Raw genomic sequence first — 16166 nt, 5'->3', positions numbered from 1 at the left:
GCAAAAAAACAGTTTCTTGAGGAAATTTGGTCTTTTCTTCCTCAAGACCCCACACAAATGTGTTTTTTTTATGTGTGCATTTCCAGTTTCTCTGTTGCAATGTGCCAGGTCTGTTCGAATGAGATACCAAGTGAAGCCGAAGGATTGCATAAAGTGAGCCTTTTGTCTTCTTGCAAAGGTTTGTTAGCCTTGGCAATGCTGGTAAGAGCCTTTTGTCTTCTTGCAAAGTTTTGCTAACCTTGGTAATGCTGGTAATGTTGACATCTGTAACCATGGCCTCCCCAAACACGCTTTACCATTCATTCGTGTGCTGCCGACTTTAAAGTGCTTCCACCACCGAAATACAGTATTACGGCTAATCAGTACATCACGGAATGCTTGCCATAACATTGCAAGAGTTTCATTACCACTATTCTTAAGCTTAATGCAAAATTCAATCGCACACCTTTGCTGTACTCTCACGGTAACATCTTCTTCATCTGCCATGATGACACTTTCGAGGTGCTTCCACTCGCTGGGACAGACCACTGAAGAATAAGGTGGTCCAACTATAGGATCATACATATCGATGTATGCCATTCACAAACATTTTCATATCTACCTCCCTGACAGAGAAACAGGGACAGTCTCATTACTTTTCAGTCAGCCCTTGTATGTTGCCTCATATCTGAATGCCATCCACTGGTTTGTCATCTTTTCCATCATCCCTGTATAACATAATTAAATGCTGACAAAGGTACCACTTACATGAGAAAAGGTAAGTCTACTCCTGATGAGTAGTGTTGTCAGAGCAGACTGGTCAGGAAACTTCACAAGTTCATCCTGCAAAACTCTTTCAAAGAACTGTTGGAATGGATCTAGTGTGGAAATAACACATTTTGCCAATAGCTGATCTAAGATTAATATTTTTTTTTTATTGGGCATTTACTGAGATTCATAAATAGCAGGTTTATGCTTGCCTTTAGCAGACAGAAAACTTGGATTCATACTAATTGTAACTTTAAATATAGTTAGATATTTTTCAGACGATTGCTTAAGGGATGTAGGTTAATGAGAAAAGCAACTTTCCTACTTCAGTCATTAGAGGGGTTCAAAGCAACCAACCATATCTTATCAGGAAGGGGATAAGGCAACCTCAAGTGGTTGGAGGGGGTTTCATTGGGAATAGGCTTGCTTTCCACTTCCCACTTCAGCAAGGATACTCAATTTGGTTCCGGAAGGTGTCAGCAGAAGTTAAGCCTTTGCTACATCTTATAAAGATTGTTTACAACTATGATAAATAAAAATTAACAATTTGTAAGGATTAATCATGATCTGTAAAGTTGACCTGCAAGATTAATTTAACAAATTCCCTTGTGTTGTATGGGTTAAACAATTATTAATGCCTTATGGTTTCAGAAGTAGCTAACACCCGTTTTGTAGCCGCTTCTATATTCTTCCAGTTTATGTGCACCACTATCATTGTAGCAGACACAATGTTTGATTTCCAACTGGATTGCCTGGTATGAAGTTTGCATGCTTTTTTTCTTTGCTCAAATGCATTTCTTCTGGGTATTCTTGTCCAAAACCTCCCTGACCATTTTGTCCAAACACATATCATGCTCTTTATTAGCATGAAACCATATCGCTGCTGCCTAATCATCTAATGATATTTAACATATGCCTGAATGAACAAATTCTTCGTTACAAGGAGCATAAACAAATAAATTTGGTATTTTTGAAGTCAATGTTAATTTCTCTTAATTGTAAGACACATCCGTTAGCCCCACAATCTTGCATTTTAACCGACAGCGCTGTGATATTCTGACTCACAGAATGTCTTCAGTGGTTTCTTAACATCTACACAATGGACTGTTTATATGAAAATTAAATCCTGGCAGTCTCTGAATAGCGAACAGAACATGTATCCTCACAACTACAAAAGCTTTGTTAGGGAAGGGAGAAAAAAAAAAAAAAAAAGCATTTGTAAGAATGAATGCCTAGCCAACTATTAAGTACAAGGGGGGGATTTATTATGCTTTGAGGGAGTGTGCAAATCTTTGCAAATGCCACGTTCACATTTTATTGGTCATTACCAATATTATATACGTAAAGTCAGAAAGCTGCTCATCTAAGAGTATTTCTTTGGTTACCTACTTAGAAGTTCTTTTATTTTGAAAAAGGAGAAGGGGGTAGGGGGGCATTTCTCAGTTCAAGAAGTTCAAGAAGTTACTCTGTGGCAGCAGCTAACCAGCCTCTGCTCTCAAGATGGGAATCACTGACCCTTTTGTGTTGCAAAAAATCTATTTGTTCTCCTATTCTTTACTAAGGAGAAAATTAATAAAACATTTAATATTATTATATTAACAGAAGAATCTCCCATCTCCCTGCAGTTGTCAGAAATTCTAATATGCACTTATTGGAAATTTATAATAATGAAGATTACAAAACCCACTCTTTTGTCAAATAGTATACAGCAAATTAAGAGTGCTAGCAAAAGAAGATGTGTGTCAACACTGTACATCGAGAGAAGGACCTTGCACGTCTAAACGTTGTTAAATGTGGGCACTTTCAATCTTCAGCAGGCAAGAACTGGTGATATTCACCAAAATATGCGGGCCGACAACCTGCCTAAAAGGTGCAATATAACTTCAGGAGAATGTCATTGTTTTGAACATAAAATAATAACAAACTCTGAAATTAATAATTCTATCTAGTACTACCAAGAGAAACTCAAATTAATAATTCTGGTATAAACTGAGTTCTTCAGAATTGTATCACTCTGAAGAGTTGTGGTGTTAAAAAAAAAAAGTCTTGGTAAATTTTGAAACAAAACCAGCAATAATTGCAATTTCTGCAAATGTAACTACATCATTGAAACAAAATGCTGAAATTGAATTTAGTAATAATTAGATGACTTACTTATTACAAAAAGTGTATTGGTCTTTCTTCTGAATCTCGAGCCATCTCAGTATCTCAGAGCAGCATATTTCAGAATTACCTTTTTATTTACTTCCTTTGGTACTCTATATTCCAGGATAGCCAAAGACAATAAAACTGAAAAACTGCATGAAGGTTAAATAGGATTGTATGGTATAAAAGATAGAAATCAGTCAATGCAACAAGCACTATTATAACAGCAGGTTATATATACACAATACAATACAAAAATTAGTAAAACCTAGGGAACTGAATGTAAAAAATTGACAGAACTGTCTAAAAGCAAATGGACATCGGTCATAAAAGTAGCACAGAGACACAGCAAAATTCAAAAGATGAGGTCAATCTGGCAACTTTATTTTACAAGTAAGGATACTGACAATCTCCCTCCCCCTATTGTTTTGAGCAGTGTATCAAACCTTTTAGTTTTATTTTCAACAGCTGAGACAAACCACCTTTACAGAATACAGCCAAAAAGAAAACCCTTTCCAAGTAATTTCAGTGACATCAGCCCATCACAGTAAAAAATTATTATTGTTTTTTTATTATTAATATAAAATTAAACTGACGGTAATTTACAAAAAGACAGAAAAGAGTAAGAAATCCAAAGAGCAAGACAACAGAAACAAAAAATAGTGCTTAATGAATGACTGTGTCTCTTCAGTTTATTATTTAAAAAAAGAAAAAAAAGTAAAAAGAAATTACCTTTCCACAAAACCACACAAATATCTTGTATCACAGTCTCTTTTATTTAAAACAACTGTGCTGAATTCAGATATTCTCTTCAGTTATACAAAGAAAAATTCAAAGGGTAGCCAAAAAAATCCAATGCAAAACATACAATGTTTTGTAGAAATTAAAAAAAATATATTTAAAAAAAATAAACATCAAACAAAAATGTAAGTTCATAGCAATTTATCTAAAGGGGCCATTTTTTGTTACAGCATTCACATTTCATTGGTGCTGGATTCACATTTGAGGACAGCACCAATGAATACAAGTTAATCCAGGTCTCCTTCAGAGTATCACATGGAAACATAGACTTAATCGATATTCAATAAAGGAACAACCTGGACCACAAAACTAAAAATGCAGGCCACTCCTTATTGGTGCTGCTCTCCCACAGCTTGCTCAAATTATTAAATTTCCCACAAAACTAAAAATGCAGGCCACTCCTTATTGGTGCTGCTCTCCCACAGCTTGCTCAAATTATTACATTTTCCCATGCTCAGCAGTGGAGACGGGACAGACATATGCTTGAAAAAGGTGACATTTTCACTAAAGAGAAATGTTCTGCTTTACAAAGAATCCAGCAGGTTGTCAATACGACTGATGATTTCCTGGCGCTTGGCAGACAGTTGTTTTTCATTGTCAATGTACAATTCCTTTTTCACTTTACCTGCTACCAACCGCTCAGCTTCTTGGCAGGAGCGCATCACATGCTCCTTCAACTGACCATCCAACTTTTGGATCTCTCCAACCTACAGCAAGATAATATCAAGTCAGTTAATCATTTAAGAATATTAAGAGAAGCCAATGTGGCTAAAACACACATACTGTACAAGTAGACAATATAGAGGCACTCTGTAAAAAATTGTAAAAAATTGTAAAAAAAAAAAAAAAAAAAAAACCTACTACATTGCAATGAGACAGCAAGATTTTTACAAAAAAAGTTTAGCGGATGGGGGGGTGCATTCAATTAGCAAGATTTACCATTACTGTAGCCGACAGTCTATACACAAACAAGTCAAGTATTTTGCTTACAAAACCAAACAAGTCAAGTATTTTGTTTACAAAAACACACATTTTTCTCAGTATTAAGTAGGGTTAAGTAATAAACAGCAAAATAAATATTTCATCCAAATTACATGAAACACTAAGAAAGCATACAAACCTTTTCTAGAAATAACAAAGGTATTCTACTCTGTTCAAAAAGCAGATGAAAAAAATAACAGAAAATGCATAGGAACAACAGTTGATTCAAACACACCTTATCAGCCAGGTCAGAACCTTCAGCCTTTAAGCGCGACTGTAAAGAAGCAATTTCATTGGTCAGTGTGCGGTGCTCAGATTCTAGAGTTTTGCGCCCACTGTTCAGTGCTCCAGTGTCCCGTGACTGCTTGTATTTGTTGATCACTTCATCAAAATGACGGTATAGCCCAAGGCGTTTGTTGACAGAGGTAAGAACCTGCTCTGTGATTGATGCAACTTTCATCCTTACCTCTGCAGCAGGATCCTGATCACAGGAGGGAGAAAAGCATTTGATTATCTTATATATTCATATTAAGTCACTATATTCAAATAAAATATTATCTGGTCCTGGTGTTTTGCTTATTTCAGCCTGTTTAATCTGAGCAGTATTTCTCCCTCTATAATTTCCAAATCCTTCAGTACCTCCTTAGTAATCCGTGTTACTGCTGGAGGCCATCCACTTCCTCACTTGTGAAGACTTCAGAAAAATGCAAGTTTAGAGCACCCGATATTTCGCGGTCTGAAAATTTTAATTCCCCTTTACTATTTCGGATGCACTTCACCTCCTCCTTGGCTGTTATTTTATTACTAAAATATTGAAAGTGTTTACGTTTCACATGGTTATAGATAAAAAGTAACACCAAAAAAAAACAAAAAAAACACCAAGTCCTGTAGAATACTGTCCCATTTCTCATAATACATTCCTTTCTGTTTGAGGAAATTTGTTTATGCACTTCTCTCTTAAGACCACACTTCTGACATAAAACGGATTCTAAATGTTAATTGATTTTCTGTTAAATAAAGGGATCACTTTTTAAGTTTACAATAAAGCAATAAAGGCAATTTATGAAACAATCTGACTTTGCATAGTCTATAAATTTACAAACTGCTCACAGGAAGGAAAACCTAAGTCAGTTACCTAAAACAATGTTTGATGATGTAATACACACTATAGGCTTCTTGCCAACCTACAGTAAAAACTATTAAAATCTGATATCGCCAATACCTTGGTAATTGAGAAGTCCAAGCGAACATACACAATAACAGTGAAGAAAAGGATGTAGAAGGCCCCAACGACGAGTAGAGGCTCCTGCAGCATTAAGATCTTGTTAAAGGTGTAATTTACCTAAAAAAAAATGAATATGTATAGAAATCAATGACAATAATAACAAAGTGAACCACATGCCGTTACAAAAACTATTGAAGGTTTCTTATTAAATGACACAAAACCAGTATATAACAAAAAATGTAAGCAACTATGCCATTGCAAGGATAAAATGGGCAATCAAAAGGTAACAAACCCCAAATTATTTTCTACTCCCACTAAGTAATTTAAACAACTCTCTTAAACACATGCAAAGAGATCACTAACCACAATGTCCTGAATATGCTGCTCTACAAGGTTTTTCTTCTGAGTAACCACAACAGGCCGACCAAAGGTATCCAGATAGGTATAGTGCAATTCATCAGGTAAACGTTGTATGGGATAGGGAGTATCCACTTGAATGCTCCTGCAAACACAGAACTAGATTAATGTATACAAGACTAATCACATCTGTGAAAAGGTTGCACATAAACATTGATTAACAAGTAGGCAATTTAAAAAAAAAAGTACTGGATCCACGCTACACAGACAAGTCATGAGTAATGAAAATATAATGTGCTCAGGAAACAAATTTTAATCAAAAAAGTACTTACTGACCCAAATATTTCCTAGCAACTCACTTTAGCACAATGAATTAATTGCTTTAACAAATTTTTAAAATAAAATGTACCCCCCAATCCTGTGAACATTTACATAGAGTTAATTGCTTTCACACTGCTGCTGCTGGCAAATAAATCAATAAATACACATGCATAGGGTGTTAATATATATTTTACAGTCCTATCGATGCCACAAATGGAAGGTTTCAGGCAATCTGGAACTTTGCTCACAACTGAAGTTAAGTCTGTTCACTAATGGCACAGAGGCAGCAGTTTTGCAAGCAAAGCACCAGAGTGTAAAATTACAGTTTAGTCCTCGGATGAGCCTTTAAAATTTATAAGTCAATCTCTCCACCCTCCAATGTGGTCAGACGCTCTTAGTATAGACTAAAAAGAATTAGACATCATTTTGGCTGCTTGAATTTAAACTTTCTATGTAGTGATGCTGGGCCAAATCTCTCTAACACAGCAAGGGGTTCAAGCAATACCACACAATTTTTAAAGAGAACCACTGCATCTTTGCATGGAAATAGGACACCCTTGGGGGCACCCCAATTGAGTATGGAGGAACATTTCTGACAAAATTAAATAAATAAATGCACAAATAAAATTGCATGAAATGTGAGCATAGTAAATGTGTCGTGAAATATGTTGTTTGTTGCTTATGTAACTTTCCCCAATATTCCTCCAAAAACACACCATTAAATACTATGTAAAAAAACGGTTTGCCACTGATCAGAGCTGTAAAGGTGGCTGAAAAAGTAGCTACAAATATGCACCTGACTTTAGACTCATAAAACAAGGGTCAGATATTCAGTTCAAAACATTAGTTGGCACCGTTTTGAGCATTCCATGTCAAAGTGCAGTCTAAACTGATACAGGTGCAGCTCATGGTATATCTCAAACTAGCTCATTCGACTTAGGATTGTCTTCTCTGATAAATCATATAGATCAGCATCCTATCAATTTTAAACTACATAAAAAAGTGTTCTATTGACTCAGCTACAATGTCAAAGGATGGGTATCCAGGGCATGTAACCTAGTCTGTTGCACCAGTTGTTCAATGTTTTCGGAAAGAGTTTCATTATTAACGTACTATAATCTACAAGGGCAGCCAATATTGCAATTTCTTCTGATAAATCTTCAATTTTCTCTTTTAAATATTTGACAACTTCAAAAGAATTAATTTCAATGGCAGTAGTAAGCATTTTTCTAATTCTTGTGCTCATTTACCTCCATCTTCCCCACTGACAATCTATATAAGATGATTACCAATCAAAATGCAGTATGTGCTGGAGCCCACCCTCTCAAGTCCCATGAGTGAAAGTGACATTTTTAATTTCAAGCCATATTTCATGATGCATTAGGAGGAGAAAAAAAAGCAACAAAAGCCATATTTCATGACACATTTATGCTCACATTTCATGCAGTTATTTGCACATTTAATTATTCATTTAATTTTGTCCAAGTATTCTTGCATAATTGAGAGGTTTAGCAGGCAAATCCAAATAATCATAGATTTTGCAAAAGGAAAATAAAAATCAACTTACTTGGCACCCTCTGGGAGGATAATTTTAACGGTGAGGGAATCAATAAGCTGATCATCAAAAACATGGTCCACCAACCTCATTTTCAAGGCATACTGGTCACCTGGTATAAAGAGAGCAGAGAATTTTATAAGAAATCCAGTTTAAAAAATATATATATCTATATCTATATCTCTCTCACAGGTTCCCAAAACTGAAACACCAGCGAAACATAGGTAAAACATATAGCCAAAGCCACTACTTCAGTTATTCTGACTCATTCTTCATCTGTTAACACATCAGATTTACACAGTACTTTTCTCTGCTAGATGAGGAACTTGTCGGAAATATGTGATGCTTTAAAAATGAACCTACTCTACAGGAGTTATTTGCACAAATTAAGTTACGGTGCTGCTTACCAAGATTGTAGAGGTACTCATAACTTGGTAGGTTATAACCAATTATGTAGTGTGTTTTCCAGCCACCAAACAGAGGGAAACGTGGGCGAATCTCCATCTCTACAGAGTCATCCAAAATAAGCAAGTGGCTTGTGGAAATGTTCCCAATTTCATCTCTGTAGTAAACATCCTGAGCAGCTGCAGGTAGAATTGTCTAAAATGGAATAGTAAAATATTTTATTACTTTGAACCTCTGCAAACAAATATGAGAATGTGAATATCTTAATTGCAAACATTAAATAAAAATAATTATGCCACTTCCCCTTTCAAATGATCGAGGTTTGAGGGGGAAAAAAATAAGGGTGGTCTGATCTTCAATATTAGCAAACAACCATTCTTAAAACAGTCGTGTCACATAGCAATGTCCGAGAGAGAGAAAAATGGCAGAGCAATGTCCAAGAGAGAGAAAGAAATGGCAAAGTCACAGTCTAGAAATATTTCTCAAGGAATGAAGAGTCTGGGGCGACTAGCTCAACCTCATACACACTTGCATAAATTTTATTGCAACAACAAATTATGTAGAAAATTACCAGGCGTACTGATTGAGGAAGAAACCAAGAAGAGTATCTCACAAAGCTATTCAGTTTACTGAATCTGCTGTATATTATCCAGATCTCCTTTAAGAATAGTTTGCAACAAATGGGAACAAAGCTGTTTGCCACTACCACACATACAATGATGAATCAAATACTGTCTTTGTGGCTTTATTCTTTTTGCCTAGTCATTATGAAATGAAGCATTCAACAGAAGTAAGTCAAACAAGTATAGGTACATTTTCAATGCTTTAAGCATACAACAAATGGCATTTGATCATCAAATGACCAAATTCTGCTGATGTGTAGACAATCTTGACAGGAACTTACTTTTTCATAAACGGCAAATCACAGAAAAATAATTTAGAAAGGTAAGATAAAGTTATTCAGTGTACTGTACACACCCCAAGATCAAATATGGCAGCTGGGTAGAAGAAAACTAGTTGCAGTTGAAGATAGATTATAGTAATCAAAGTTGCAGAAGAAAGCACATCCAAGGAGACAAACGGATGGTAATGACCAACATTATATTTTGCTAAAATGCTCTTATCCAGTGCAATGCTAAACTCAATTAACCTTAAAACAAAAAACAGGCCAGAAACACACAGCAGAATTTAAAAAACAGTAGGCAACAACAACAACTGCTATGAGAAATAAAGTATTTAAATTAACTACTAAGTTTACAAAGAATACTTTCAAAATCTGCCAGCTTGTGCTGTGCATCACAGAGATCAGCACAAAAATCCTGAAAGTTTTACTTCATAATATTCATAAATAATAAATGCACCCATATAACCTTTAATTAGTGTGCTCAAATTATGGGCACAACTATACTAGCACCATTCAGCATACAGCAGGAAGCAGTAACACCAGCAATGTACTTATTGTGCATATGATCCCCAATAATAATAAAAATTAAATGTAATGTCAGCATATAATCAACAGTATTTTCTGTATAAATCATGTGTTGCCAATAATCACTGACACAAACATTAAAAATTGTGTAGTGAGGTAACCTTGGTATATCCACCTTTATTGTTCCATCGACAAAATAAGACTACCAACAAACTGCAGCAGAAACAACTTGGTAATTGAAAAACTATGAATGAATAACATGCCCTTGTCGTTCATTCATTTGACATTATTATTGAATGCCAGGATTTTAATCAAATGGTGGGTCTTTAAATGAAATACCCATAATTAGCTTTGACCAGTCTATCACAAGATGCTAGTTGATACATAAAATAAACAGCAAGCGTACAACAAGAAAAACTAGTAGCAGAACACATAGTGCCATGTTATCACCCTACAATAATACTCAATGTGCACAAAGACAGTAAATATTAAGATAACAGAATCCCAGTCTTCTGATTTTCAGAGTACAATAGAAGATTATTCCCTCTCCAATTTTTATGACAATTCAAACCTTGAATGATTTGATGGAGGAGATGCCACTATCAGACTGCCTCTGGTAATCGTAACGGGAAAAGGGCCCCTTAAGGATAGCACCTGTGTGGCGGAGGTCAATGGTTTCTTCAACTGCAATATTACCCCAGTGAGAGACTTCAATAGTGCGTGTGATAGCGCTGATAGTCAAGAAGGGAGAGTTGTTCTCATAGTGAATCTTCAAAGTATCCTAAAATAGATGCAAACAGGTCAATATATATTAAGAACCTATTTTGTCCAAATTGAGAAATGAGATTACTTCAATGCATGCAAGAAAAGAATGGTTATATCTTTAGAAATGTAAATATATAGATAGCATTTATATAAAATTATTTAATGGTTAACTAGTAAATTACTTTTTTTAAAACAGGTACCTGACTGTAAGGAGCTACATCCTGGAAAGGTCCATACTCTATTATTTCGTCACTTTTGCTGGGGTTTCCCAGCTTCGTGTAACTCTCTACATTCTTGGAAGCGAGTCGTACTCTGGTGCTTTGAGATCGGGTAGGGTATGGAGAATAGAAATAGTGATTTCCTTCAAACACCACAAACTGTCTTTCGGCCTGGGTGATGTGAGTAGGATAGGGTAGCAAGGCGTGTGTGTACACAGTGTCCACAGAAAGCTTTAGCTTGCTGCCCTTAGCAAGGGGAGAGTTGAAGCGTGCAATGAAAAATCTGCCACTGTGGGAAGGAAAAATAATAATTATTTAAAATGAACCAGCACAAGAAATGTGCAAACCACCATGGGTGAGAACATTTTTTTTAGTACTTCAGCTGTGGCATACTAAACTAAATTGCATCCTGTAACCTGAACTTTCAAGAGTTTGTGGTATTTACATTTGATTTGGATTAAACAGTCAACTGCTCACAAATTTAACTTCTAATAGCAAGACGTACAGAAATTGATAAACATTTGTTCTTTTCTATACAGGAAACAAGTAGATACAATGACTTTCAAGGGATGACACAGCACTTGGTGATTTGGACAGTTGGATATAAAAAAAATAAAATTTAACAGTATTTAACATAGTCCACTGATCAATTCTACAGAATATATCTTGCTACATAAAATGATCCTAAGTTTGCAACCAATGACAGATGCAATTCACAGTACCACAAAAAAAATGGTTGAACATACACAGATTTGACTTTAACAGTTATCATTAGACTGATGGAAAAAAATCAGTTATTGTGACTCGCCTTCTTTCTTTCACTGTCGTCTCCTGAAGCTCCAGGCTACTATCTTCTTCTTCCTCTCCTTTAACCTATTAAGACACAAGATTTTACTTTGTACCCAAAAACCAGTCTGTCACAATTTTTGCTTTATCTGTATAAAACCAGCAATTACTCTAGTTCTTTGCCAACTCCATAAATGTTGGAAAAGTCTCCATGCATTTCAAATGAATGTTTATAGCTTTGTTATGTATGGAGAGAATTAGATAAAATCATGGGGCTGTCCTAGATTTTTTTTTTAAATCATGATCAATTCATGGCAAAAGTGATAGGTAAATGTGCAGGTTATATCACAGAAGTAGATGATAATGGAATCAAAATGGGAACATGGTATAGTGAATTAATTTGGATCCTTTAGGCCAGTCCTATTGATATGGGACATATCAAGTAATATTACACCACCCTTAGCAGATGTGGACTTCAACAGCACATTTCTTCAGGCGGTAACACGTTAAGACAGGAACCCAAATAGGGCGTTTTAAACCTTAGTCAAACAGAACTATTATTGCTCAAGTCATGGGTGTGAAACCTCTATTCTGCAATTGCTACAGGTTTTCATTCTAACCATTTTCTTAAGTAGTGACCAGTTGTTGCAGCCAATGAACTTCCTTTGTCTTAATTTTAGTGGACTTGCTAGTCAAGACTCATACTTCTTATTTGTTCTTTCCTTAATTAGCAGCCAAACGCTAATGAGATGAAAAAAAGTAAGCCAACAGATGACCAGCTTACCTGTATCCCTCATACAATACCTAAAAATAAAGAAAGATGAGTATCTCAGCATTGTTAATCTGCTCAGGTCTACAAAACATTTTGATGGTGCTCTTAAAAAAAAAAAAAAAAAAAAAAAAAAAGATCAGTTTTAGAAATGTCTGCTATGGTAGAATGAGAGCACCAACAAGCCATTAAATTAAATAACAGGTTTAAATTAACAACAAGCATCAGCCTCTGATTAGGAAACTGGTTGGAGTGAAATTGATTGCCATTTAACATCCCAACTTGTGTGGTCATCTGTTGGTTTACTTGATGTCGCATTTTTTTGTTTGGCTGCCATTCAAGGAAAAAAGAAACAATACAGAGTACCAAGGGCCTCATGTATAAAGGGTGCATACACATAACATTGCGCACACCTGTTTCCACTCTCTATTTGAGATGTATGAAAACTAAACTTGGCATAAAGACATGAACATTTTTCACAGCAGCCTCACACCATGCATACGCACGTTTCTGCTCGGTGTAACAAACAGGCGGCACCCAGCGTCAAAGCAGTGCTACTGTTTCTGTGTATTTTCCCTTTCTTTTTTTGATTCAGGCTTTATCAAATACACAAAAAATTGATTGCACATCATTTACAAATTTAATTTGCTTGATTGTAATCATTCTATAACAATGTAATGGTGCACAGAATGGCCAAACTAATCCAACTACCATAGCTGCTTTAGTGTTGTTAGAAAACATTGCAAATTGAAGAATTAGAAGAGAGCACATATTTACAGATGATGATGAGGATTGGCTTCCAAGTCGAATTACATTTCGAAAAGCTATCCTCTTGGAGCTATATGCTATTAGGGATGTATACTTGATATTTCTTTGATGAAATACTTTAAAGTATGTATATTACATTTCACAGATGAATTCTTGACTTCATTTAAATAATGTATACTATTAATACTCAAACATATGGGGGCATAAAAGTGTGGTGGAAAAGCTGCTGCCTCGCAGTAAGGAGGTCTGCGGACTGACATTCTGCAAAAGGTACAGGGATTGGACTGCAGGGGTCAAGTCATTTTCTATGATGAAATCCCCTTTCCGATTGTTTGGGGCATCCAGAAAAAAAGATTGTCCAGAGAAGAAAAGGTGTTACCATTAGTCCTGTGTCATACCAACAGTAAGGCATCCTGTGACCATTCATGTGTGGGGTTGCTTCCCAGCCAACGGACTGGGCTCACTCACAATTTTGCCTAAGAACACAGCCATGAATAAAGAATGGTACCAAAACATCCTCCGAGAGCAACTTCTCCCAACCATCCAAGAACAGTTTGGTGACCAACAAAACTTTTTTCCACCATTATGGAGCACCGTACCATAAGGCAAAAGTGATAACTAAGTGACTCGGAAAACAAAACATCAAAATTCTGGGTCCATGGCCAGGACCCTCCCCAGACCTTAAACCCATTGAGAACTTGTGGTCAATCCTGAAGAGTTGGGTGGACAAACAAAAACCCATAAATTCTGACAAACTCCAAGCATTGATTATGAAAGAATGGGCTTTCATCAGTCAGGATTTGGCCCAGACGTTGACTGACAGCATGTCATGGGGAACTGCAGAGGTCTTGAAAAAGAAGGAAGGGCCAACACTGCAAATATTGACTCTTTGCATAAATGTAATGTAACTGTCAATAAAAGCCATTGAAACTTATGAAATGCTTGTAATTATACTTCAGTACATGGAGACATCTGACAAAAAGATCAAAAAAACACTAAAGCAAACTTTGTAAAAACCAATACTTGTCATTCTCAAAACTTTTGGCCAAGACTGTATGCGTACACTCATATTCTGGCAATATGACATCAAGTCTGATAAAGTGACTACTGAATAATTTACTAAATATATCACCTGCCCTTCTTTAGAAACTCCCAACATTTTTTCTTTAATTGGATGTTAAAGAGCAGAAAGACTGATGAAGCTGTGAAAGTGTTTCTAAAACATAATCCATCTGAATACATGTTAGTTTATCCCACAATTAGGAACAAGACGAAAAAACATTTCAAAAATACAAATACACATTGGACAATTGTACTATTGGACAATCACCACAAAAAGAGCCAAAATTTCATTCAATTATATGTATTACGGGACAATATTCAAGATTAACGTTTTGTTATGTTTTCATCTTGCTTTTCCTTTGTTAAAACTTTTTATGTAGCACTTTCAGATTTACTGCTTGTGTAAAGTGTCCTATAAATAAAATGCATTATTATAACAATTATAGTTTAGTATTTAATCAAAAATAATGCCATTATAACCAAATTTTTTTCTTTAAAGTTTTATTTCCAACTTCAATATATCTATTGTTTCAAATATTAAATATCGGAGGGAAAAAAATGTTATCCAAATTGTGCCGTGTAAGGAGAACCCATTTATGGAAACTACCAAGATGCAAAGGAATATTCCCAACGTCAAAAAAGTATTTTAAGTATAAATTCTGTACCACAGAATTTTTGAGATACTAAAGAATAAATATGCCATTTACTATGCTAATTTTTAAATTAATTTTGAATCCGTTTTATTTTAAGAACATCATCAGCAGTTTTAAAGTCTACAGCATTAGGCCCCCTTGTGCCAGCGGACGACAAATCTCTTGTAAAATGATGGGCTTTATATCCTCCACGTCAAATTGTCTCGTGTCAATCGAGGGAACACATTGTTGTCTTCAGGTATTAACTCAACAGTTGTCTATCCCAGAATGCTGTACGAACGTTGACAACCGGGTTTCCCTGCATGCTGTTCGTCCTTCCTTATCCTACAACAAGTTCAAGCGTATCTCAGCAATTAAAACATTCGCCACCACACTGCCATCTGTCGGTAGGAGTGCGCTTGATAGCCCAACGCCTCCATTTTACAGAGACTTGCTCAGTGTCTTGTGCTTACGTGTCAAACCAAAGATTTCTGTAGTGACACTAAATAAGAAAACATGCCAAGCACCAGTTCATTCTAACAACTAGTTACTACTTTACTTACTAACTTCATACGATCAGGAAACATTACCTGGATAATAAGCCATGTTGAAGCATCTTGGTTTCTCGGATATTTATACAACTCGGCAGAGTGCAACATTTTCATAAACAGAATAGTTCTACTGTAAAAGGTTTGCACAAATGTGTCTGCTTGGCAATTTCTCTTTAACTAAACGATCACATTTGCGCAGCCTTCTCCATAAATGCGCGAATCTTCAAATTGCATCTGAGTGGCATTTAACTGTAGCTACTCACCCCAACTCCAATGTAAGCCAGGTGGTCTTGCAGTTCTGGATCCAGCGCCAACAACATGCTGGAGACAGACGTAGTCCCTTGGTTTGAAACAATCAAGTCCACTGTGATCTTGGCCAGGTGGGAACTGAGATCCACTGCACGCTTCACATCCTCATTTACAAGGGAGGCCTCATGCTGCTCGGCGGCGGCCACCGCAAGCAGGTAGCAAGCCAGGAGGCTAAAATATGAATGAAAAAGCCGCATCTCCAGTAACGATTTCGGGGCTAACCTGCAGTCCCTGGCTTTCTTGAGGATAGCCTAGGAAACGGAAGCCGACTTTTCAAATGGGAGGAGATTGGGCCTTTAGGATGACGACTCATTCAATCCAGTGTCGGGGTGGGGATGAG

General features: G+C 36.1%; 1 protein-coding gene across 1 annotated transcript; it reads right to left on the bottom strand.

Annotated features, from left to right (window-relative positions):
• Nucleotides 1–3255: 3255 nt before the first annotated feature.
• Nucleotides 3256–16166, bottom strand: rpn1 (ribophorin I). The gene is made up of 10 exons (XM_028824055.2): nucleotides 15781–16166; nucleotides 11758–11822; nucleotides 10932–11238; nucleotides 10538–10747; nucleotides 8540–8732; nucleotides 8145–8244; nucleotides 6263–6401; nucleotides 5897–6016; nucleotides 4910–5155; nucleotides 3256–4400 (listed from the first exon to the last, which is right to left on the bottom strand). The coding sequence occupies exons 1-10, from the start codon at nucleotides 16021–16023 to the stop codon at nucleotides 4218–4220; spliced, it is 1806 nt and encodes a 601-aa protein (XP_028679888.1). The 5' UTR covers nucleotides 16024–16166; the 3' UTR covers nucleotides 3256–4217.

This window comes from Erpetoichthys calabaricus, chromosome 18, assembly GCF_900747795.2.
Source record: "Erpetoichthys calabaricus chromosome 18, fErpCal1.3, whole genome shotgun sequence".
Lineage (NCBI taxonomy): Eukaryota > Metazoa > Chordata > Cladistia > Polypteriformes > Polypteridae > Erpetoichthys > Erpetoichthys calabaricus.
Note: the sequence above shows the minus strand (reverse complement) of the source record. Positions and strands in the feature narration are given on the sequence as shown.

Bases quoted from the DNA above. Each gene is read 5' to 3' on its own strand.
- rpn1 (XM_028824055.2), bottom strand. From the start codon at position 16,023: ATGCGGCTTTTTCATTCATATTTTAGCCTCCTGGCTTGCTACCTGCTT. The intron at 10,748-10,931 runs GTACCTGTTTTA...CATCTATTTTAG, and splicing joins ATGTAGCTCCTTACAGTCAG to GATACTTTGAAGATTCACTA. The intron at 8,733-10,537 runs GTTTGAATTGTC...ATTCCATTTTAG, and splicing joins CCTCCATCAAATCATTCAAG to ACAATTCTACCTGCAGCTGC.